At 48.6% G+C, this 22,744-nt stretch overlaps 8 protein-coding genes across 8 annotated transcripts; 3 read left to right on the top strand and 5 right to left on the bottom strand.

The window, feature by feature from the left end:
• Window positions 1–36: 36 nt before the first annotated feature.
• Window positions 37–369, bottom strand: ACRALDRAFT_1062651 (uncharacterized protein; the record flags this gene model as incomplete). The annotated part of the gene is made up of 1 exon (XM_071016643.1): window positions 37–369. The coding sequence occupies one exon, from the start codon at window positions 367–369 to the stop codon at window positions 37–39; it is 333 nt and encodes a 110-aa protein (XP_070876037.1).
• A 2,163-nt stretch (window positions 370–2,532) lies between these two features.
• Window positions 2,533–4,110, top strand: ACRALDRAFT_1062650 (uncharacterized protein). Its single transcript, XM_071016642.1, has 5 exons — window positions 2,533–2,874; window positions 2,981–3,038; window positions 3,108–3,149; window positions 3,211–3,284; window positions 3,343–4,110. The coding sequence occupies exons 1-5, from the start codon at window positions 2,691–2,693 to the stop codon at window positions 3,591–3,593; spliced, it is 609 nt and encodes a 202-aa protein (XP_070876036.1). The 5' UTR covers window positions 2,533–2,690; the 3' UTR covers window positions 3,594–4,110.
• Window positions 4,111–4,677: 567 nt separating this feature from the next.
• ACRALDRAFT_1069684 (uncharacterized protein) lies at window positions 4,678–6,109 on the bottom strand (the record flags this gene model as incomplete). Its single annotated transcript, XM_071017691.1, has 4 exons — window positions 4,678–5,179; window positions 5,251–5,707; window positions 5,790–5,804; window positions 5,983–6,109. The coding sequence occupies 4 exons, from the start codon at window positions 6,107–6,109 to the stop codon at window positions 4,678–4,680; spliced, it is 1,101 nt and encodes a 366-aa protein (XP_070876035.1).
• Window positions 6,110–7,202: 1,093 nt separating this feature from the next.
• Window positions 7,203–7,985, top strand: ACRALDRAFT_208907 (uncharacterized protein; the record flags this gene model as incomplete). Its single annotated transcript, XM_071022534.1, has 8 exons — window positions 7,203–7,245; window positions 7,286–7,304; window positions 7,369–7,440; window positions 7,523–7,551; window positions 7,638–7,706; window positions 7,731–7,802; window positions 7,860–7,866; window positions 7,931–7,985. The coding sequence occupies 8 exons, from the start codon at window positions 7,203–7,205 to the stop codon at window positions 7,983–7,985; spliced, it is 366 nt and encodes a 121-aa protein (XP_070876034.1).
• A 53-nt stretch (window positions 7,986–8,038) lies between these two features.
• Window positions 8,039–8,526, bottom strand: ACRALDRAFT_208906 (uncharacterized protein; the record flags this gene model as incomplete). The annotated part of the gene is made up of 5 exons (XM_071022533.1): window positions 8,039–8,084; window positions 8,169–8,183; window positions 8,265–8,302; window positions 8,342–8,465; window positions 8,516–8,526. The coding sequence occupies 5 exons, from the start codon at window positions 8,524–8,526 to the stop codon at window positions 8,039–8,041; spliced, it is 234 nt and encodes a 77-aa protein (XP_070876033.1).
• A 1,467-nt stretch (window positions 8,527–9,993) lies between these two features.
• ACRALDRAFT_1049254 (uncharacterized protein) lies at window positions 9,994–12,072 on the top strand. The gene is made up of 4 exons (XM_071015588.1): window positions 9,994–10,079; window positions 10,178–10,422; window positions 10,507–11,128; window positions 11,186–12,072. The coding sequence occupies exons 2-4, from the start codon at window positions 10,212–10,214 to the stop codon at window positions 11,883–11,885; spliced, it is 1,533 nt and encodes a 510-aa protein (XP_070876032.1). The 5' UTR covers window positions 9,994–10,079; window positions 10,178–10,211; the 3' UTR covers window positions 11,886–12,072.
• A 962-nt stretch (window positions 12,073–13,034) lies between these two features.
• Window positions 13,035–14,843, bottom strand: ACRALDRAFT_2041545 (uncharacterized protein; the record flags this gene model as incomplete). The annotated part of the gene is made up of 3 exons (XM_071021158.1): window positions 13,035–14,029; window positions 14,124–14,198; window positions 14,336–14,843. 3 exons carry the CDS (start codon window positions 14,841–14,843, stop codon window positions 13,035–13,037), a joined length of 1,578 nt encoding a protein of 525 aa, XP_070876031.1.
• An 822-nt stretch (window positions 14,844–15,665) lies between these two features.
• On the bottom strand, window positions 15,666–16,457 carry ACRALDRAFT_2026948 (uncharacterized protein; the record flags this gene model as incomplete). Its single annotated transcript, XM_071020431.1, has 1 exon — window positions 15,666–16,457. One exon carries the CDS (start codon window positions 16,455–16,457, stop codon window positions 15,666–15,668), a length of 792 nt encoding a protein of 263 aa, XP_070876030.1.
• Window positions 16,458–22,744: the final 6,287 nt, after the last annotated feature.

The raw sequence follows: 22,744 nt of genomic DNA, 5'->3' as shown, positions 1-22,744 counted from the left end.
TAGGAACCTAACGAAGGACTCGGGAGACGTTCCTGATCATCGATGGCCTTTCTTCTTGCCGGCGTAACCGCTGTTGTAGGTCGGTTGCGGCGCGTTCCTGTCGTAGCCAGCCTCGTGTCGGTTGATGACCACGACGTTGTTTCGTTTGGACATTGTCATGGAGTGGCCCGAGGCGCCGTACTCGCGGGCCTCAGTGGGCGGGGTGGCGCGGAAACTGCGTGGGGTGCTGCCGCTTGAGCCAGAATACGAGGACGAGGGCGAGGACGACGAGGCAGATAGGGTACCAGAGCTGCGGGTGAAGGAGGAGGAGACGGAGGAATCCCGCGCCTGGTGGATGACGGGGGCCCCGCTGGAGGTATGACGAGGCATGATGGCGGTATAGCTGGGTTTGACCTCTTCCGTTTTGTTCCGTATAAAGGTGTGAACTTGTGAAGGATTCTTTGGGAAGATGAGGCCGCTTTGCTTGGCGGTGTGCGTTGCGTAAGATATGGCTTGGAAGTGAGTGTGTTCACTCCGGGAGATGGGCAATGAATCAATGTGGATTGGTTTGTTTAGTTGCTTGATGCTGAGTTGTTGATGGACTCCTAGAAACGCAAGGAAGGAGGAAAGGAGACATGTTAAATAGACAACGCCGTCTTGTGGACTTTCCAGGCAGCCTTGGCCCAGCTTGCAGAGTACAGGACAGCGCTGGTCTACTCAGGCAGCGCGTGGCAGTGCGATCTAGGACTTACGAGACGACGAGTGCCGCGATATTCCAGGGAAGGCAGGCACCTGGGCTGCGGAAACTAGAGAAACAAAGCCACTTGGCTTATGACTCAAACGAACAAGGGAATACAGACATATCCGAAGCTGCCAGACTGTGGCAGTGAGAAGAGCTGGACTTTTCCAGATCAACAGCGAAAAGTGCGTCATTGGGCGAGACTTCGGTGTTGCAGAACTTCAGATCGGCCAAGTCGAAGAGCCGCAAGGCCCAGGCCGAGCCGGAGCTTGGCGGGCTGAGGTGGACATGGGGAGGATGTGATGTTGGAATCGAGGGAGCCGAGTTGATGGGATGCTCGAGGCTACGGCAGTGCCAGCCTGGAAGCCTTCCATTACAGGCAGCTAAACCTGTGGCTAGACTCTCCTTCGAGAGACTTCGAGACCCAATTGATCTGAAACGACGTGGACAAAGCCCCAGGGCCTCGACCAAAGTGCAGATGAAAAGGGAACAAAGAATGAAGATACCTACTGAAGGACGTTTGTGTGGTGTGCCTGATTCGTTCGATTCTACGTTACGAACACGTACCTTAGTAAGCCCTAGAGGTATTTAGCTCCACTCGCATTTGTCCATTTCCCGTCGTGATACCTATTCGTCCATCACCGACCCGCCCCACTTGTTCCAGGTTCGGTCCTGATTCTCGGTCCTCATCTTCGGATATCGTTCAGGCATTTTTCCATTTTAAAGGTTCAAATTCGATGACAAAGGTGCCGAGTCACACCCAACGTGATGAATATCCAAGTACTATTTGTAAACGGTTACTGTGTGTTCATGCCTGTTGTCGGCTCGCGTCGATCGTCGCATAGTCTCGACCTTTCTGTCAGCTGACTTCGTTCCAACGTCTAAGCCTAATCTCACAGATATGCCTAAATCTCGAAACTAGGCAGTGCCGTGATCCTCAAATACAACACAGAGGACAATTGACACAGCATGTTGGGCAAGTGAGTTGTTGTCTTGGAGCGAAGCATAGGAAAAAAAAATCGCATCCCAGGGAAATCGACACTGGGGCTAGAATCCCAGGAATCCCAAGGCGATGGATACCCACCACATCTTATACGTCGACCACTTATGGTAAAGGAAGACCTGCAGGACACCCATCGTGCGCAGCTCCCGTAACGGTGTGGTTCATGTTAAAACCATAGAGTTCTGCAGGAACCGTCACCCTACAAGCCCTCCGCGTAGTTCCCTGCGAGCAGGAGGGGAATGAGAAAGCCATAGAGTTGTGGTGCGACCCCTCCTTTCTACACCAAGACAGGGCGCGACCTACGAAGTATTGGATCATGCTGTGTAACGGGTTCCCTCAGTCGGCCCAATTACCCATAACGGCGAGGCGCCAGCCTACAAGCTCCGAGGCGGTGAATGTCGTCCAAACCGTGACGTGTGTCCTTGTGTCCTGGTTTGCGGCCGTCAGGCCTTGCGGCAAAGGGAAAGAGCGGGACAGAAAAAAAATGACGCTCGGGTCCACGGATCAAGTCACTTTGCCGGGCGTGGGTGAAGCGAAGCCTGACCGTCCTCCGGTAAGAATTCGCCGGCTGCGGTACAAAAGCACGACGTAATTCTGTCAGGTGATTCGGGTGGAGTCACGAGGAACACTCTCGACGATGATGTTTGTTGTAGTGTAGGTACTTCGTATAACGTGCATACAGGTAGTGATGTACTAATTATTGGTTTGCCCAAAAAGTTCATCATTGGCAGTATTCGGATTAATAATGTACCGTCGACACTGTTGATTGGACAATCTAGCTCGAGGCGGTGAACTGTGGGGGTTCCAGCTGGTGATGATGAAAGCTGGTCCTACAGGAGCGAACATCCCCTACGAACCGGACATCTTAACCCTGCCCTTTCTCGACATATTCGCCTCACTTTCTCCCTGACCTTTCTTCTCTCGGATCTTCGTCCCAACTCGAATTCAAACAGCTCATAGCCATCCAAAATGCAAGGCGCTCTCGTCTCTCTCGGCCTCTTGGCCTCCGCCGCCGTCGGTGTCGTCGCTGCCGAGGAGCTCAAGATTGATGTCACCCAGGCCGTCGAGTGCGAGCGCAAGACGAAGAAGGGCGACCGCATCAGCGTCCACTATCGCGGAAAACTGGAGTCCAACGGACAGGAGTTTGATGCCAGTGCGTTACCCGACCGATCCAAGCTATAGCCGACACCGGCCGGCCTTTCGTGCCCTTTCCTTCTGTGGGGGTGAGGCTGCCAGCTAACTTTGGTGTTTTCTTCTAGGCTATAACCGGGGTAGTCCCTTCAGCATCTTGATTGGGACTGGGCAGGTGATCAAGGGGTTTGTCGCCTCGTTCTCAACTAGACAGTGGACGAGGAGAGGAATACTGACACAATGATGATGTACCAGCTGGGACGAGGGTCTCCTTGACATGTGCATCGGCGAGAAGAGGCAAGTTTTGAGAGAACCACCCTGCTGTAGAAAGGCTTCCTAACTAACTGACAATGGGCAGGACACTGACTATCCCTCCCGAGTATGGCTACGGCGAACGCGCGGTTGGACCTATTCCCGCTGGCTCGACGCTCAGTACGCATTGGCTCCCATACTGATATGACGACATGTGCTAATCTATTTTCTCGAACAGTCTTCGAGACCGAGCTGATGGGCATTGAAGGCGTTCCCCAGCCTGAGACAATTGTCATTACGAACTCGGAGGCTACAGCGGACGATAAGGAGAAGGCCAAGGAGGAGGCCAAAGAGGAAGCCAAAGAGGAGGCCAAGGAGGAGGGGGCGAAGCTTGGTGAGAAAATCGGCAGCGTTGTCGGCGAGGCGGCTGAGGCGGCCAAGACCATCCTAGCCGACACGGATGATATCCAGGAACATGACGAGCTATGATTGCATTTTATTCTGTTATTTATGCGTGGAACATCGCGGGCATGTCGCTCTGGCGGCAAGATAGGGTGCATAACAGCGAACATTCCGAAGGACGAAATGGGCTAGGGTCGGCTCGCGACACTCTTGATCGGGATCCTCATTGGCGTTGAGGGCATTGGGGGAGAACTATGGGAAAATTCAAAGTTCCACCCACACGTCCACGTAGGTTAGACAGTGGTCTGTCAAGATTTCCCGTCGGGGGGGCGTTCCTTTGACGCGGGCCTCCCTCCCGAAGGAGACGTCGACGGAAGACAGAGGAATACCATAGGGCTTGATCGCCTTGTCCGACATTCGCCCGCCCAGAGCTTTGACTTTTTGGTCTTCCGGCACGTTGGTACGTGGCGTCGGGCGCGAGAGCATGGACTAACGCTGTGGTGTGGTGGCGGCTAACGGCGCCCGGCGGCCGTGGGTGTGACGCCGCAGGCCAAAACGGTAAGGAAAGACAATACCGAGAATGTTAAAGGCGTGCTATAACAGGAAATAGTGCGTCCATGATTCATTATTTTTCTAACGGATAATGATACTATCAACAGTTGGATAGGAAGAAACCAATGTAGGTCCGGAGATCCGCCCAGTCGGGCGAGTGCCGGCCAGACTAACACCCATCCCCCGCAGTGATCCCCACTACCGAGTTGGTTCGGGGCCGTCTCGAATGCTGGACGGCTCACTGGCGACTATCTGAGGTCGGGATGGGCGGAGTTCCGCCTTCCGCTTTGCGCCCGAACGCAGTGATCCGCCCGGATTCGTCCGAGTCTGCCCACAGTCTGACGAAAGGATAGAACCCAATCGTCGGTTCCAAGATTAGTCTTATTATGTTCCTTTTCGTCTATTCGGGCGCCTCTTCTAGAGACAGCGGACTCGACAGATCTATGTCCAGTACCAGTGAGGGGGCTCTCAAAACCGGAGAGGCCCCCTGCGATCGACACAACGCCATACCAATGAATATCCAGCCGTGTACCCTACAATGTTTTGTTATCCTTCCTTTTTTACACGACCAGGATCCCGTCCACGCGCCGTCCATCCAACCGCTCTCTTTTGTTCCCCTTCATCTTGAGCCCTTGACCCTCTTGTGCCCCGGGAGGTGTGCAGATGGGCTTGGGGGTCGGGGAGGAGCGGTTTCCTCATATCCTTGGAAGATCTCCGTCTTGACGCCAATCCGACCACTGGGAGTGAACAGCTCTTCCTCGCTGCTGTTGTCCTGCATTCCCGGTTTCGTATGGGTGATGAATCTCGACTCGCCCTTGGCGGCCAGGACGCTCACGTTGACGGGGTCCCCGTCAACCGTGCCATCTTTCCTGCTGCCGTTCGATTTCCCATATGGCATCATCTTGAACCCGGAGATCTTGCCGTCGCGAGCATAGCTGCCCAAGAGGCGTGGGGCGTACCGCTTCGCCAGCGACTTGTATGACGGGATGGACGCGGCGAGGATGCCGACGTTCGTTTCGATGACAGACCAGTACATGGGGCCCGAAATATCCCAGGTCGGGTCGTCCGAATGCAACATTGCCGGGATGTAGGTAATGCGGATGACGGAAGAGATACAGGCACTACACAGGGTGGGGTGCATCTCGTTAGCTATAAGGTGAATACATTGAGTGGCTCAAAGAAAACAACTCACAAAAGACCAAGGCCAAAAATGATTGCCAAACTGATTTTCTGCTGCTTGGGCACCTGAAGCCTCAGGACAAGCGGGATGGGGAGCGTGTAGGTTAAGATGTCGGTGAGGATGTTGACGGCGGCGTTGGCGAGGTAGAAGGCGTTAATGTCGACACAGCGCTTCTCGCTATCGGGGATTCGAACGTCATATGCAGCCGACACGGGGGTGCACTGGAGAATGCAAGCGAAGACGTTGGCGCCGGCTTGGCAGAAGATGACGCCGGTCATGACCATGGAGAGGTTGCGTAGAGGGCGGTCGCCGAGGCGCATGTAGAGCGCAAGCACCGACACCTTGACGAAGCCCAGACATGCGTTGTAGAAGATGGACGACAGCCAGACAATTTGGAGGTAGGTGATCATGTTATCGAGTCCGCGGGCCTCGACGTCAACGTAGTGGCTCCCGAGTCCATATTGGACGGCTAGACGAGAAGATTTTCAGTCATGACTACTACACTGGGCTGCCGGTGGGATGGGGAAGTGCAGAGCACGCGTGCGACTTACAGGCGATGTTGCAACCTATGAATGTCCAGGAAAGAACCTAAATGCGGCGACTTGTCAGAGGCGGAGCTTATCGAGGGGCTTTCAAGAACCAGCACGTACGACAGCGATGCAGATGAGCCCTTGAATTACACCTGTTAGTCGCAGCGCATCTCAACAGGAATCGAAGACAAAAAAGAAGAAAGAAAAAACCTACAATCATCCGGGCTAAGTCTTCCGATAATCAGCAACCGGGAAATGAGTCGAAGAACGATGGTTAAGAAGGACACCACGGCGAAGACGATGGCCACGGCCACGACTGTCGGGCCCTGAGACTCCGCCATGGCGACGCAACGGTGACTGCGAACTCGGTGGGCTAGTTCACTAGGTACGCCGAAAGAGGCCACCAGGAGCCAAAGCACAACAAACCCGCAGATGAAGCACGGGGTTCAAAGGGGGATAACCAACGATGGAATACAATGAGAGATCCGAGGCACAAAAAAAAAAGAACAAAATCAAGGAGAAAAGACAAGAGAAGGCACGATTAAAACGAATGGACAAGCTTGGCGGCGTCAGCCCTCCTATTTGATTTGGGAGGACAGCAGAAACTCGAGCAGACAGACTCGCTTGAAGGAGCGGGAGAACAAAATGGTTCCAGAGAGAGAGGGATCAACAATGGACCGTCGTCCACCGGTCTCATCTTTTACAAGGGGGATGATAATTAATACATACAACGTACTGACAGGGCAGGCAGGCTTTCCCGAGTCTTCGGCACTGGTCTTCGTCGACGATCGCTACTAACGATAATTACTACACTATTAGGTATTTTGTGAAGAAAAAGAGAAAAAAGAAAAAGTAAAAGTAAAACGTGAAATGGCCAAGACGGCCCTGCTACCGTTATGGCCCCCCTGAGGTGTCCACTCGGCGAAGAAATGGGCCAACAAACTGCCGAGCCACGCCATATACCGCTGCATAGTTGTACGAGGGTAGCATTCGGGAGTTGACGCTTTGGTCCCCCTCCAATGAAGCGCTCTGTCGATATGCCAGGCTGACCGGGGAGACTCGAGGGCCACATCCGGATCCTCCGTCTCCACCGCGGGTCCCACCTCATTAGCCAGGGACGAATTCCCCAAAGAGAGATGGCCAGGAAAACGAAGTGCCGACTGTTTCAGTAATCATCTCGGTGAGGTTCATAGAGCCAACTTGTGTTTTCTGATCGGCAAAGATAGTTAAACCAGTGGTGTGGTGTGGCGACAGGACAAAAAGGAGCTGGTGGACTGGGACAGTCCCGTCCCAGTTCGGCGGCTTGGGACGTTGATCGCAGGTTGCACGAAAGAGTCTGCCGTGTTCTTCTTTGTTCCTGTGGCTGGGTGGCTTTGCATTGTCTTTCCGCGCCAATGCCATGTGGTGTTTTCGAATCCTATAGGTCGGGACGGCATGCGTGGCGTGGTAGGCGAGATGATCGAGTCGATGAAGAATTGTGAGACAAGTTGGAGTTCAGATTGATTTCACCATTTCAGTTCGTGTCTATACCACGTTGTACTGAGCACATTTTTCCCTTCTTTTCTTTTCTCTTTGATACTACTTTGGCTTGGCTACATAGATGTCCCGACTGGTCGATCATTATATGTGCTCAGCTGTCTTGGGCGAATATCCCTCTGGCACCCGGAGAAAGGTGGAGCTCCGTAGCAGTTCCCGTACTTCGTAGGTACGATACCTACCGGTACCTTTAGCGAGACATGGAGTAGGATGATCAGGGGTTTAGCCCCAGAGCACGAGCAGTTCGGTGAGCACTTACATAACCACTTATTAACCACCTACAACGTACAGACCATACCAAAAGATCGCACCGATTAAAATGAATGCTCCAAGACTTCAACTCCGCAAGTGTCTCGCATCCCCCAGTATTGGTATGGTATGCTGAAATGTCTCAGTCCTTCGGTGCACCCACTGTACTATGGCAAGCGCACTACAACGTACAGGTACATGGCGAGACCCCTCCCGCGCTCTGTTTCGAGGCGATGCCAAGACCCCTTTGTATTGGCGTTACTAGCGGCCGCGGCCCGTAATAACGACCACCGGCCACCCATTGAGACTGCATGTGAGCTGGGACCGATGCGGGCCGTTTACTTTTACCACATATGGGGTCACACTGCGTGTTACAGGGGTTCGCAGGGGAAGGTCGAAACCATTCGCAGACTGGATATGAAGCACATGTAAGATAATTTGCACAAGAGATGTAATACATGTACGTTGTATGTACGAACATACATTCAGGCCGTCGTAATAAGCGGTACGTATAACGTACCGTTTATGTGGCTGATGGTGTCAGGAGTCCAGGACCGGCTATCCGTTATATGCGTCTCGTAAGAGCGTTACTTATGTATAACGTATACTTTGCACATGATGTACTTGGATCTGAAATGTGCATACACTCACTACCTCAGGTATCCAAGCCTGGGATAGACCGAACTAGTAGCTGGCCCTTCCGTAGTGCACGCTTTAGCCTGGAATCCCCGCGTCTGTTGCGCGGAAAACTGTTAGTCATACCACATTGTACGTTTAGGTAAGTACACCGATTTCAAGCAAGCGGGCCGAAAATAGGGGCGATGAGTGGGTCCCAGAACCACGCCTTTGAGGTAGGAAGTACTTCGTAGGTACCGTACAACGCATACTTCGTACAACATATGTACAGCGTCGCTGTACTTCGCATCAGTCATCCATGTTTCAACGCGGGCAGGTTATGGCACCAGATGGCCATGGAAGCTCGATAGGCTATAGAGGTGGCTAATATGTTGGGTCGAGCACCTATGTTAAAGTGGTCAATTCAGCCGCGTAGCGTCGAGTGGTTGGCGATCGAACCGTACGTATGCGTACGTTGTACACTAATGCGTTGGCACCTTCCTCGTAGATATCCAAAGTACTTATTCCGACCGAATTACATAAGGCATGGATCCGGCCGATGACCTAACGGCGCCTTAAAAATCGAATGCCAGTCATTGGCCATGGGCAACACTAAGCTGCAATGCTTATTTCCAATAGCCAATAGAATCATGTCTCCATCCACAGCTGTACTTCGTACCGGTGGAGAAGGGCGGCACAGAGGACCGACTCCGACCCCATTGTCTCACGGCCCTCGCATCGTTGCCTTCATACCTTTGGTGGTCCTATCTTCTCTCCACCCACATGTCCAGGGTCGACAACGGTCTAATTACAACGCACAACGTAACTACGCCTAGGCCTACGCCGTATGCTCGATATGCCCTTGCGGCCCCATACTCGACGTCGATGCGATGCTCAAATGTCCCATGCTCCGTATTCTCCGAGAACGGGCGAGGGCCCAGCTTTGGGAGACGACTTGACTTGAGGAGCGTCAGTTTTATATTCAAAAGGTTTCAAATGTTTCCATATCCAGGAACTGGCTTACGTGTCAAGAGAGACCATGATCGTCATTACGAAGTCATTCTACGCTGAATAGATCGGTTTCCCCATGTTCGCTTCTCTTGGCAGCCTTGTCCGCCCCTTGTTACGGACATTGTTGTCCATTCGCGGGGTCGCATCGCCGATGGTCTGGGGCTCTCCTATACAACGTACGTTGTACTTCACGATTGACGACAGGGCCTGTTTTGCAGTAAGAATCCACTGGATGAGTATACCCGAAAGATGGGATTTATTTGCCTGTTATCCAGGATCTGGTTGCAAAACTACTGACAAGAAACAACGAGAAACAACAAAATGTCACATGTGAACTGCAGTCTCGGTGTAGATGGTCAAACGAAGAGTCCTGGACTCCGGACATGGAACTCGGGAAAACATAACCAGCCACCAAGAGAAACGGATGGAGCAATGCGGAGCAAGTAGTTGGAATAGTCCATGGTTGACACGTGCAGAACGAGGAGGAGGCGTGACCGCGTGACATGACCCCGTTGCTGGTTAGGCGGCTGTCTGTCCGAGATGTGGAGGAAACACGCCTCGAACATACGCGTCTCTTCTGCACCACCTGCACCACCACCTGCATCCGTACCAACAGGACATGGAGATCACACTCAACCCCTCTCATCGACACATTCTAGCACCCAATGAGGAAAAGGCCATGGAGATGGCGTCCAGCCAAGATTGTGGTCCGGGGAAGGGTTACCGGTTACATCGCCGCCAGGGGAGCTCTTTAAAAGGTGGGGGCTCCGGACTCTGCATGCATCGGGACCTGTTCTCTCATTCCATCCTCAGTGGAACTGACCTGTCGCATGTTCTCTCCTTGACGCAGTGCATACGAACAGCCTCCACTCTTTCAATATTTTTTTCTGATTTCTTTTGGTGGGTATTGCCCTTGTCAGAAACAAAACCCCTTACATCCCCGCTGTCCGCTGTCCGCGTTGCATCTCGGGTCACACTGACCGATTCGTCTCCCATAGCGTACCGCAGGCCGGCCGCCTAAATTCCACGCCCATGACACTCCTCACCGTTGGGAACCTCGCCCTTTTGGCGCTGGGCGCCCTCGCCTCGTGCGCCATCTACCAGATTGTCTATTACCGCTTCTTTCACCCTCTCGCACAGTTCCCCGGCGCCTTCTGGGCCAGCGTCACCAGGTTATGGATCGCCTACCACAACATCAAGGAGGACGAGTGCGCTGTGTACCAGGAGCTCCATAAGAAGCATGGTAAGTGAGGCCAAAAGAAAGGAGAAAAAGAAAAGGAACATGAAAGGAAAAGAAAAGAAGAGCACGGTCTAAAATGCCATTCAGGCCCCATCATCCGAATCACCCCGACGATGCTCCTCGTCAGCGACGCCACCAAACTCCCCGTCATTTACTCCCGCAACGCAAACAAGTCCAAGCACTACATCACCGGAAGCTTTGGCAAGGACGAGTCCCTCTTCAACATGCAAGACTCGGCCGTCCACGCCCGCTTCCGCAAGATCGCCGCCGCCCCGTACAGCTTCTCCAACGTGAAGAGGATGGAGCCGCTCATCGACGAGCAGATTGAGGCCTGGATCCACAAGATCGACGAGCAGTTTGCCCGCACCGGCCAGAAATTCGACTTTGCCCCCTGGGCCGTCTACATGGCCTACGACGTCATCTCGTCCGTCGGCTTCGGCGCGCCCTTTGGCTTCATCGAGAAGGGCGAGGACGTCAGCGGTCTCATCCAGGGGTTCCATGACGGTCTGCTCCCCTTTGGCCTCATGGCTCGTCTGTATCCTTTCACCAACTGGGTCAAGAGCACCTTCCTCGGCAAATACCTGGTGGCTAGCCCGGAGCAGGATTCCGGCATTGGTACTTTGATGCGGTTCCGGGATCGTCTGATTGAGCAGCGGTATAAGAATATTGAGGCTGGGACCACCGACGGCCGTGTCGATCTTCTCCAGACGTGAGTTTGTCCTTTTCTTTTCGTATTTCCTTTTCTCTGCCCGCTAACCCGATACAGGTTCATCGAAGCCCGCGACGAAAACGGAAAGCCCCTCGAGCTCGACTACATCAAGGCCGAGATCCTCCTCGTCCTCCTCGCCGGCGCCGACACGACCGGCACCTCCTTCCAGGCCCTCATGCTGCACATCCTCGGCAACCCGTCCGTCTACGAAAAGGTCATGGCCGAGATCGACGCCGCCACGCGCGAGGGAAAGATCCCGCCCCAGCGCGAGATGCCCCAGTACGACCAGGTCCTGAACCACTGCCCCTACTACGTCGCCTGCGTCCGCGAGACCCTGCGCCTCAACCCCGCCGCCCCCAACATCTTCCCCCGCCTCGCCCCGCCGGGCGGCCTGACCCTCGACGGCAAGTTCGTCCCCGAGGGCACCGAGCTGACCTGCAACCCTTGGCTTGTCCACCGGGACCAGAACATCTACGGCCCCGACGCCGACGCCTTCCGGCCCGAGCGCTGGCTGGAGGATCCCGAGAAGGCCAAGGAGTATGCCAAGTACAACATGGGCTTCGGCTACGGGCCCCGCGTCTGCCTGGGCAAGGAAATTGCCTACATGGAGCTTTTCAAGGCGCCGTTGCAGTTCTTCCGTAACTTCCGCCCTACCATTGTCAATGAGGAGCAGCCTGCGCGTTATGTCGTCAAGGGTGGTGTGGCCTATTTCGAGGACATGTGGGTGAATATGGAGAGGCGAGCCCCTGTTGTTTAAGGTGGGATGTCACGCTGGGCCTTTACGGTTTAGGTGGTGGGAGTTGAAGTCATTGGACCCGCGATGGGAGACGATCTAATGTGCATCTATGTTTATATACACTGAAATAGTAGCAGAGCCGAAGCTCTCAAATCTTGATAAATGAGATTACGCCTATGAATACAATACGGCCATGAAGAGTCACAAGCACCACCTCGGAAGACCTGAGAAAAATATGTGACAGTACCCCTGATTCGATGTCTCGCCGCTGTGAGTAACCCTCGTGCTTGGTACTATAATCAGTACCGTTACGTCTTTCACTCACCCATTCCGCGATGCGCACAAGTATTTATACCAGGTCCCAGCGTGGGTTGTGGTCTCCGAGTCTGCACAAGAAGCACAGCTGGTCAGGGCTAGCTACGTTGCCAAGAAGAGGACAGGGAAAGTTCGGACACTCGGTGCACTTGCACGTCTTCCCCCAGACGTAAACCTCGCACTCCTCGTTTGGTTTGGCGGGCTCCTTGGGCCGGGTGGGCGAGGCCGTAGGCGTGGGCGTGGATGGTGCCGGGCCGGTCTCTCGGTGCATACCGGCGTCGGGGCCCGGACGGCAGGTCTCCTCCGAGGGTTCGGGAGTCTTCATTTCGGTTTGGTTTGTTTGATGTGCTTGATCTATCTCTGGTTAGACGGCTATCTATCTTACTACACGTGAACAAGCTGGACAGCTATACAGAAGTGTGGTATCTTGGGTTTGTCGTTCGTGTGAAGGATCATGGAAAGAGAGAATGGAGGAGAGGGAAAAGAGTAGACAAGCGTTATCTTGGGGCGCTTTTATACTCACATATTCTCTGATCCAGCTGAGGTGATTTGGTACTGGAAATTGGGAAGCAGACTCTTGTATGACAGCAGCGAGTCTAATTCACGTCGCCCAAGTCGAGGGCCTTGAGAGTGAACGTGATTCAGACACCGCAGATACGTGAATGTTCAATGTCATTAACTATATTCCAACATCAGACTGCTTACAGCTTCACTCAATTACTCAAACCTCGAACCTCGCTTGATAACATCCACGTCGTCAACCAAAGTGCCGTCTTCCAATCTAAACAACACGCTGTCGTATCGTCATGACTGTCCTCCCCATCCTCGGAACTATCTCCTTTCCCAGAGACGCTTTCACATCCTCAGACCCGCAGGCCTGATCCACACAATAAAATTCTCGTCATCTTCCCCCACCTCTCGAACCCGTACCGACCGTGGAGCGTTCTTCCTGTTTCGTGGTGCTTCGGAATCGACTCTACCGACACTCATTCCACTGAGCCTCGACGCCAAATCACTCACAGCGCTGTGAGCATCCGTGTCACCCGAGATGAGGTACCCCGCCATTAGCGACGTGGTATTCGAATCGCGCCTCTTCCCCTGCGGCACCCTTTCCTGGAGTGTCCGGAACACAACGTCACACACCTTCTTCTTGATCTCGTTGAGCATCTTGTCGCGGAATCGCACCGACGCCTCGTCGTGCGCATCGGGCAGCCTCCAGCTGGGATACAGGTTCCGGTGCGACGACCGCACCTGGACGCCGTCCGGGTGCAGCTCGAAGTAGTACCCGCACAGCCGGCAGGTTGGCTTGCTGCTCCCGACGTACTTCCAGTTATTCCAGAACCGCGTGCCGCGCGCCGGGTCGCTGGTCTGGATGTGGCTCAAGGCCGCGCTTTGGACGAGGACCTCGGCGTGTACGATGGGCTTGAAACCGTTTTTGCCCGTCTCGGTGGAGATTTGTTCGTCGAGGCCGAGCGTCTGCAGCTCGGCCGCGTATCCCCGGTACCGAGATATCTCGCCCGGCTCGGAAGTCATGTGTCCGATGACATCGTGGGCGCTGGGAGCTTTGGATCTCGGATTTGCTTTCAACGGGTTGGGGGCCGGCTTGCTGGACGGGACGACGGTGACTTTAAAGTCGTGGAAAAGTTGGACCCATCGTCGTTTCGTTCTTACGATGGTCTCTACGTCTTGGTAATAGGCGTGCAGGCGGTTAAGAAAGTGCCGCAAATCCGTCCAGTGTTCTGAAATGTCTATGCGGCCCTCCCTGGCCCGCTGAACAATAGACTCCTGGAACTCCGAGTGCTTGCTGATCAGGTGAATCTGACTAACGAGCTTTTGACAGGCGCGTACATCTTATTTTCTGCTGTTAGCCAATGAGGGCATATGCGAGGCGGCGAGTCTACGAGTCCAAGAAAAGTGAGAACCGAGGAGCCCAGTTGAACTTACATTGGTCATCTTCCAGTCGGCGATTCAAGCGGAAACTAGTCATAGCCTGGAGTCTCAAGAGCGTCTCCTTCAGGTCTGATGTTGCACAAGGGTGAGTATGTGTCAAATGTCTTTGTATCCATGTCATCAATGCTTCTTGAGTCGCTTACTCCCCGTGCCCCCTGAAAAAGGGGCAAAAAGGGAGGGAAAAATGAAAATGAAAAACCACTTACGCTTCGCGCCTTGTTCCGTGCCAGCTTCCACGTCTCTCTTGCAGTGTTCAATGCAGAGACTGAGAGCCCTCTCCAGCTTGTTTACGTAGGACTTGATCCGGGGCAAGTTGAATCGAATGACAGCCGGCACGATCACCATCATCTTATCAATGCTGCTCAGGTCCGGTTTCCCGACTATGTTCAGAACTCTGGTCAGGTAGTCTTTGACCTCGTCGAGCTCTTCGGCCTTCCTTTCGTTCGAACCCACCAGATAGCGGATGCAGTCGGACTCCTCAAGCACGGCAATGGCAGTAACTGTTGATCCGCCCTGTTTGCTATCACAGATATGGGCGAGTCTGTAGACGAATTGGTGATACCCCTGCTCAGCTCCATCATGGGTATCAGGTACACTATTGGGTGTTCTGTCAAAGTCTCTCCTGAATATCTCCTTGAGGGCAACGCCAAGGATAATGGGTCCGTAAAAGCGACGCTTCAGCTTAGTGTTCGGTATCATAGTAGAGGATGCCATGTTTGGAACGATAAGAGGTGAGAGGTGAGATGCTGGTTTTACTAGACGGTTGTTAACGGTGTGCAGGTGCAGAATAGGGGGTTATGCTAAGAGGTTTCTATTGTGAATTTGGGTGTCTTACCATAGAGCTGGCGCTTGAGGCGATAGTGATGATCTGGTGTCAGTCAAGTTATTATCAACCAGCTCCGAAATGAAATGTAAATGTATGATAGTTTATAAGTGATCTCAATGGAAAAGGGGCGTTCCCCTGAGATGCACCCAAGTGTCCAGTCCCCAGCCCTTTTATGCACACACGTTCTTCATTCTTGTCCCCAGAATCATTCCCATTGAGTCATCCTCAATCCCACATGCTTCGCCTCTTCTCCAAGCAGTAACGCGTCGTTGACTCCATGTCCTCTACTTGGCCAAGTGCTGGCCTGGCCGTGAATGCGACCTCTTCTCAATTAGTGGCCGTAATAACGCATGACTCTAAGACATGCGGTCTGCCTCGGCGACAGCCCACCCTACTTTCAAGGCAGGTGATGGATGGCAGCGGTGGCAGCCCAATCAGCCCGAAGAAAAATTGGATGAGGCTGTGTTGGCCGCCAGGGGCCGTGTTGGATGTGCGCTGATTAGGCTGTAGCGCTTGACAGGGAAGGGCGAAAGCCAGTTGGTCTATGGACGGTGGAGCTAAAGAGAGCTCTTTAAATATCGTAGTTATCATATTCCCTTTTGCAACTTAATATGAAACACGAACCTCGAGTCTGAAGAGTCCAGACTATAACGCAATCTGCGCTGGTCGGAGAATAGCTAGTCGCCTTGACGGGGCTGACTATCCTTCGACTATATTAGAACCGTCTTCTCCCCATCGTATCCCTCGGCCTGGGCAAAATAGTACCCTCTCTGGTTTGCCAATAGTCTCAGGGGTGACGCCGTGTCCCGCTCGACTATAAAGTCGCAGTTATAGTGCGTATGGCCAAACGCCCAGAGCTTGACCCAGTCGTTCTTGAAGCAAGCTTCTCCCGACAAGTCAGTCGAGAAGGCGCTCATGATGGGGCTATTCGCGTGCCGGGGATCGACCGCGCGTGCGTCTCTCGACGGACTCCAATGCGTAAAGATCATAATGTCGCATCCTTCGAGGGCCGCGACTTGCGCGTTGAGCCATGCGAGGTCACGCCTGTGTGCCTCATTATGCGCGCCAGTGTCCCAGTCTAGAATCAGGAAAAAGTCGTTGAGGCCGACGCTGACGGCCATCTCGCTCTCTGGAGGGACGGCGGAGAAGAGGCTGCAGCCGAGAACGGTGATGTTCGTGTCTGGCAGACGAAAGGCTGCGCGGTCGAGGAGGACAAAGTCCCCCAGCGACGGGTCCTTGCGGACATCCTGCTCGAACGCGCGGAGGATGGCGAGCGTTTCGGCCCAGTTGGAGTGATAGGGTTCGTGGTTCCCGGGGACGAGCAGCACGGCGCGGAACTGCTTGAGCTGCTGGATGAGGAAGGCGAGGTAGTCATCTTTGTGCGATGCTGTGTTGCCGATGTCACCGAGAAGCGCAAGGTAGGGGGCTCTTGGTGTGATCTCGAACAAGTCGTAGGCTTTTGGAGCCTCCAGGTGGAGGTCCGAGAGGATTTGGATGGCCATGGGAAGGGCGTTTGAGAGGCTGCCTGCACGCCTCGAGGTCTACCGTCTAACACACTTGTGACCAGCTCTCGATGGTAGAGGGACAGGGACTCTCGCGTATCAGCCCGTCCCTTCGGAGTTGGAGTTTGACGATAATTCGACGCGCCTGGGTCGGTGCACGGAACAGACGAGGCTGGCTGGCGGCCAGTGCCCCAAGACAATTCAATGTTGTGTGCACCCGGGATGCATTGGGGCCTCGGGTGCGAACGGGAGGGTGTTATGCTGACAGCGTTGCTATTCGATCAATTCCAAATAGCCAATCAATCAATCAATCCAATCAACTTTAGCCTCTATTTTCATCAACTCAATCAGTCAATTTATATAATAGTCGTGTTGGACGGCACGTAGATAGTCCGACTCCGGACTAATAGAATCACTTATTTCTATTCGATTATTCACCCTAGATCACGTGACCTATTATGCGACCTGTTACGTGATATATTATATAAAATATTATATAATATATTATATAATAGGTATGGTCTAGTAACCTTTAGTTAGCAGCCCCTATAAAGTAAGTCTATAAATTTATTCCCTTTTCCACGCTATCTTCTATGTGTTAAACTAAATAAAAGAAAACCTATTATTATTAGGTAATAATACGTTATGGCCCTATATCGGAAGGATAATTATCCGAAGGGTATATCTTATAATGTATTTAGACCTAGTATATAATTTTCCTTTATATATATAGAAGATAGGAATATAACGCTTTTACCTTTTTTTTATTTACTTAAGATATAGTATAATAGTTATAAGCCCGGGTAGTAGATAAACGCTAGTAATTTCTAACGCGACTATTATTTTATAATTAAGTGCTTATCTTTCTCTTTTAAAGCAGCCTAATAGCTTTTTAACTCGGTACTAAGCCTTTAACCCCTTACTAAAAGCTTATCCGAAGATTATCGAAAATAGACTTAAAGGATTATAGTGTATCGATACCACGCCTAGAGTCTACTAATTAATAGTCGGATTAGATCCTAGAGCTATAGAACGTAGCGCGTACCCTGGAAGTCTAGGAACTCGTGGATCCCGATAAACCTAATTACCTGGATAATATCCTAAAGCGTACTAAGCCGGAAACCCTTAATTAGATTCGAGAACGTTTAACTACTAAAAATAACTAAGGTAGGCTAATAGCTCCGGATAAGAATAAAGTCTATAAAAAATATAAAATCGGATATAAAGGTGCTATAATTAAAAACTAAGAAATTTAAGGTATAATAAAGTCGCTTAATAAAGTCTATTAACTAATCTATTAATCGGTTAAAACTATAGCGTATACTTAGGCCTAGAGTGCCGCGATTTAGATATTCGAGGATAAGTATAAGAACTAGTAGGGTAATAATACCGTAGATAAAAGCAGCACCGAAAACCGTATCGTAATCCGGAAAATATTCTCTAACCGATAATTAATTAAGGAGCTTAAGAAAATCTTCGTACTAAGCCCTCTTTACGCTAAGGAAGAAGTTAGATAAGTATACGATCGCTATCTTAAAGACGTATATTATGCTAATACTAAGATTAATCCTTAGTACACCGAATAAGCAGCTTTTCTTTAATACGCGAGACACTATAAGGTAGCTAATATTAAAGGAATAACTGCTATATATAACTTCCTTTAAATAATCGGACACCGCTTTAGCCCGGTATAAGCAGAATCTAAGCGTTAAGAGCTTATCCTTAAGGAGATTAATAATAAAGGTATCTAAGACCTTCTAAGTTACGGTTATAAATTTCTAGCGATTTCTAAGGCCCTAGCTATTAGTGGAACGCGCTATCGCGTATTTATTATACTAGGAGAAAGCTTAGATAAGGATAAAGATAGTAAAAGGAAACACGGTAAAGGTTCTCCCTGCCTCTATAAGCGAACCCACTAATAGAAACCTAAGTAGTGCTTCCGCTTAGAGTATGCTTTAACCGGGAAGAACGATAAGCCTAATTATATAATAAGTAAGCGTAATATTAAGGAAATCTAGAAGGAGATCTAATAGCCGAAATAGAAGAATCTAAAGGATAACCTAGTAAAGAAAGGCTAGAGTCTATACTTAGAGAGTAAAGATACCGTTAAGGGAAGCTACCCTAGGAAAGTTATCGCGACGATCCTAGACCCGACGTTTCTTTATAATAAAGAGGAACCTCCTTTAGTCTTTTCTACGCTTAGAATCGGTAACTATCCACTCTTAAAGAGTACTCTTCTCGATAATTACGGCGTAACTCACCTTATTAACTTAGTCGATCTACTTATAAAGGGATCGTTTATCCTATATAATAATATAGTTAAATTAGGTATAACGGAATTTCCGATTATTAAGAAGGGTAAGAGGATCTTTAAGGGTCTATTAGATAAGGGACTAGGTGCTTTAAAGGCAGACCTAAAGCTTAATAATATAGTCGTTATAAAGGGATTCTATACGAATATCGTTTTAAAAGCTTTACTATATAAAGTTAGTATCTAGTATTCTAGGTTTAACTACTTACTACGCTATAGTACGGCTAATAATAGTATCGTCTTACTAAAATTAATTTATTAATATAACGTCACGATTCTAGAGTATAAACAGATTTCTTCTTACTCTTCTATTCCTATAATAATCTAAGATATAATTCTAATTAGTACCGACTTTATCGTTATGCTTATTATAATAGTGGATCGGCCTTTAAGATTAAAGATTTATAGGCCCTTAGTAGATAACCTAAGACCCCGAGTCGATAAAGAATAACTATAGCACTTAAGAGCTAGCTATTTAGGTCCTAATACTCTAAGAGAGCTTATTTATAATATAAGGAATATATTAATTAAGGGAACTAAGCGGATAGATTATAAGGTATGTTTATATATATAGGCTATATAAGTCGTGTTACGGAGATAATCCGAGCACCGCTTACCTTAACCCTTTTAGCGTATTTATTAGGACCTCTAAGAGCTACCTAAGAGCTATAATAGTATACGATATCTCTTTATAGTAAAGGACGAATATAGCGGATAGATTTATATAATACTAATTATATTAAAAGATAGCGTTATAATCTATAACGCTTTAATATCTATCGATAATTAGGTTACACGATAATTCTTAGTTCCAATCTATAAGATACGTAGTAATAATAAGCCCGTTATAATATATATATTAGGAAACACCTATTTCTAATAATAGCAGCGCTTTTAAGGAATTAAAGCCGAAGTCGTACCCTTATATATCTATAAACTAAATAAAGGATCGGAATAAGCCGGATAAAAGGTGGTTAATAAGTTAAATATAATACTTACCGGAGCAGGATTACCTGAATTTATATAGCCAGAGAGTATAAAGGCAGCGGCGAAAATTATTAATATAAGTCCCTTAAAACGCCTAGGATAAAAATCCCTAATTAAGGTCCTAGACTTATAGTTTAGGAATAATACGCTATTACCGATAAGAGAGTATACCGCCGACCTATGCCCTAATTAGAGTATATTACGTATATATAGATACCGTGCTTACCCCTTAAAAAGGGATAAAGAGGCGGGAAGGGATAAGAAAGCGTATAAAGTTAAGCCGAGGGCTTATATTAGATACCTAGTAGGATATATCGCCTATAATATCTATAGGATCTAGATCCCTTAGCTCTAGAAGGTTATCTTAACGCGTAACGTTTAGTTTAATAAGTATATATTTTATAACCTAAAGCTTAAAGAAGAATCGTAAATTAAGGAGGCAGAGATAAGAAAGTGGATTATACTCTACGAAGAGGAAGAAGAGGATAAAAACACGGAATTTATTCCTTAAATACTGCTACTAAGGATATTAAGCGTAACATCTAGAGAATAAGTATAGTCCGCGGGTTTAAACTCGGGGGTGGAAGTAAAGGGAGTATTAGAAACGGACGCCGATACGCGGCCTAAAAAAGATCCTAGTATAGACACTTAGTATATACCGTTATAAACCATAGCGACTAGACTTTAAATACCACGGGAAACGCCTAAACCGATTACGCGTATATAGGAATAGGATTAACCCGGATTACCGTAAAAGAAACTAAGAATAATACTCGAGATACCTAAGCTAAAGTATTAACCTTACCCTTAAAGAAGCGATATAGCGGTTAGCGGTAAGGATACTAGGCTCGATACGCTAGATACGCCTAGTCTAAAGCTCGACTTAGATCACTTAACGCATAAAGTAAGCGATAGGAATACGCAGACTTCTTTTAAGGTTATAGCTACCCTTAAATAGAGTCACGGTATTACCTTATCGTAATTATTAATTCCTCTAATAAAGTCCGATATACTAAAACCTAAGATAAGTAAATAATATATAGAACTAATACGCTTAAGCGTAAGGATCCGTGAACGTAGAGCTTAGGGGAAGGTAAAGATAATTAATCGGAGGATATATAAAGCAGAACCGGAGGAAGACGGAGCCCTGATTATATTCCTTACGTCTAATTAATAGGAGGAATATAAAAAGAACCTATCCGCGTTTCTAGTATTCTTTTTAACGTTTCTTAGAGTAGTAGACCCTAAAAGGTCCGCTCGGTTAAGTAAAGTGGCGAAGAAGTAAATAATAATAAGCCTAAGGCTTAATAGACGGATTTATCGGGATAACCTATAATCTCCGTTAAGGAATTAGTTAAAGATAACTTTATACCTAATAAATGCTTAATTTAAGGAAGCAGCGTATAAGGAAGTTAATAAACTAATCGAAAAACGTATATAAAAAGAAATTAACCGCGACGATATAAAAACCAGACCTTTTTTATAGAAATAGGTCTTTACCTATAAATTTAACTAAGAGGGATATCTTAAAAGAGCTAAGGTATATATCTGCGTAAAGGGCAATCTTTAAGATAGCTTTACGATTAAGGGTATATACGCAGTAACGCTTATATCGCGCTTATTCCGTATAGTAATAGCGCTTACCGTGTAATTTAACCTTAAGATTAAGTAACTCGATATTATAAACGCCTTTATCCACGCCGAATAAAATAAGACCGGATAGCTAGTTACGTGTAAGCTACCTAAGGGATTTAAGTAACTAGGAAAGTGCCTAGAGCTCGATAAAGCTCTATACGGCCTAAGAGACTCGCTAAGACTCTGGTTTATAACCTTTTTAGCTATATTAAAGGAGCTAGGAATAAAGGCTAGTTTAGAAGAACCGTGCCTCTTTTTTACTCTAAAAAGAGACGTTTTTATTATATTCTTCGTGGACGATATATTAGTCTTATTCTATAGAAATAACGCGTCTCGAGTATACGAAATTATAAACGGTATTAAAGGTCGATTCGAAGTATCGGATAAGGGAGATGCCGAATTCTTCCTAGGCGTTAAAATTATATAAAATTATACCGAGTATAAGATCAGCCTATTATACGAGTTATATATTAAGAAAGTAGTATAGCGATTCGGGATAAATATTCTAAATATATATCCGATAATCCCGATCCCCGTTATAAATTATAAGAAAAGCACCGGTAAAGTAACTAAACACTAAGTAAAAAGATATCAGGAGAAGGTCGGATTACTGCTTTATATAGTAATTATAATTAGACCTAATATAGTATTTACGTTTTCTATTCTATCACGATTTCTTACTAACCCCTTATAAGAATATAAGAAAGCCGTGGATTAAGTAATCCGCTATTTATTTATAACGCGTAACCTCTTAATTTAATACGGTTTAAGTATAGGGGTATAGGTAATAGTGATTATTAGCGACGCCTTTTTTATAGATAATATAGATACACGCCGATTATTATAAGGTTTTCTAATAAGCCTTTTTAATAGTCTTATCGTTTAGAAGGCAAACCGCTAGGCTATAGTTATAACGTCTATAACCGAGGCAGAACTACTCGCCTTAGAATAAGTCGCGAAGGAAATAATAGGACTAAAGCGTCTTTTCGCCGAGATAAGATTTAACCCGGAGTTACCTTAGGATATTTATTACGATAATATATAAACGATCCGACTTATAGTTAACGGTAACTACCGGATTAAAACCCGTTTACGCTATATCGATATATAGCGTATATAGGTCCGCTAGGAATATAAGAAAGGGGTATTTAGAGTGGTTTATCTTACTATAAAAGAGATACTAGCCGACGGTTTAATAAAGGCGCTCCTAAGGTAACGATTTAAGACTTTCTAAGCGTACCTTAATATAAAGGTACTCGGAGGGGGTAGAAATCAAGGAAATTAACTAAGGACCGAAAACACCACTAAAAATTAATTATCTAAGTTAACCCTATAATAGGGGAAAAAGGTATTA

The sequence above is a fragment of the Sodiomyces alcalophilus genome (genome assembly GCF_042370955.1).
Source record: "Sodiomyces alcalophilus JCM 7366 unplaced genomic scaffold ACRALscaffold_3, whole genome shotgun sequence".
Taxonomy (NCBI): Eukaryota; Fungi; Ascomycota; class Sordariomycetes; order Glomerellales; family Plectosphaerellaceae; genus Sodiomyces; species Sodiomyces alcalophilus.
Note: the sequence above shows the minus strand (reverse complement) of the source record. Positions and strands in the feature narration are given on the sequence as shown.

What these genes read in the sequence shown, in the direction of transcription:
- ACRALDRAFT_1062650 (XM_071016642.1), top strand. Translation starts at nt 2,691, where the DNA reads ATGCAAGGCGCTCTCGTCTCTCTCGGCCTCTTGGCCTCCGCCGCCGTC. An exon ending in CGGACAGGAGTTTGATGCCA is followed by an intron (nt 2,875 to 2,980) that starts GTGCGTTACCCG and finishes GTTTTCTTCTAG; the next exon opens with GCTATAACCGGGGTAGTCCC. An exon ending in ATGTGCATCGGCGAGAAGAG is followed by an intron (nt 3,150 to 3,210) that starts GCAAGTTTTGAG and finishes GACAATGGGCAG; the next exon opens with GACACTGACTATCCCTCCCG.
- ACRALDRAFT_1049254 (XM_071015588.1), top strand. Translation starts at nt 10,212, where the DNA reads ATGACACTCCTCACCGTTGGGAACCTCGCCCTTTTGGCGCTGGGCGCC. An exon ending in GGAGCTCCATAAGAAGCATG is followed by an intron (nt 10,423 to 10,506) that starts GTAAGTGAGGCC and finishes AATGCCATTCAG; the next exon opens with GCCCCATCATCCGAATCACC. An exon ending in CGTGTCGATCTTCTCCAGAC is followed by an intron (nt 11,129 to 11,185) that starts GTGAGTTTGTCC and finishes AACCCGATACAG; the next exon opens with GTTCATCGAAGCCCGCGACG.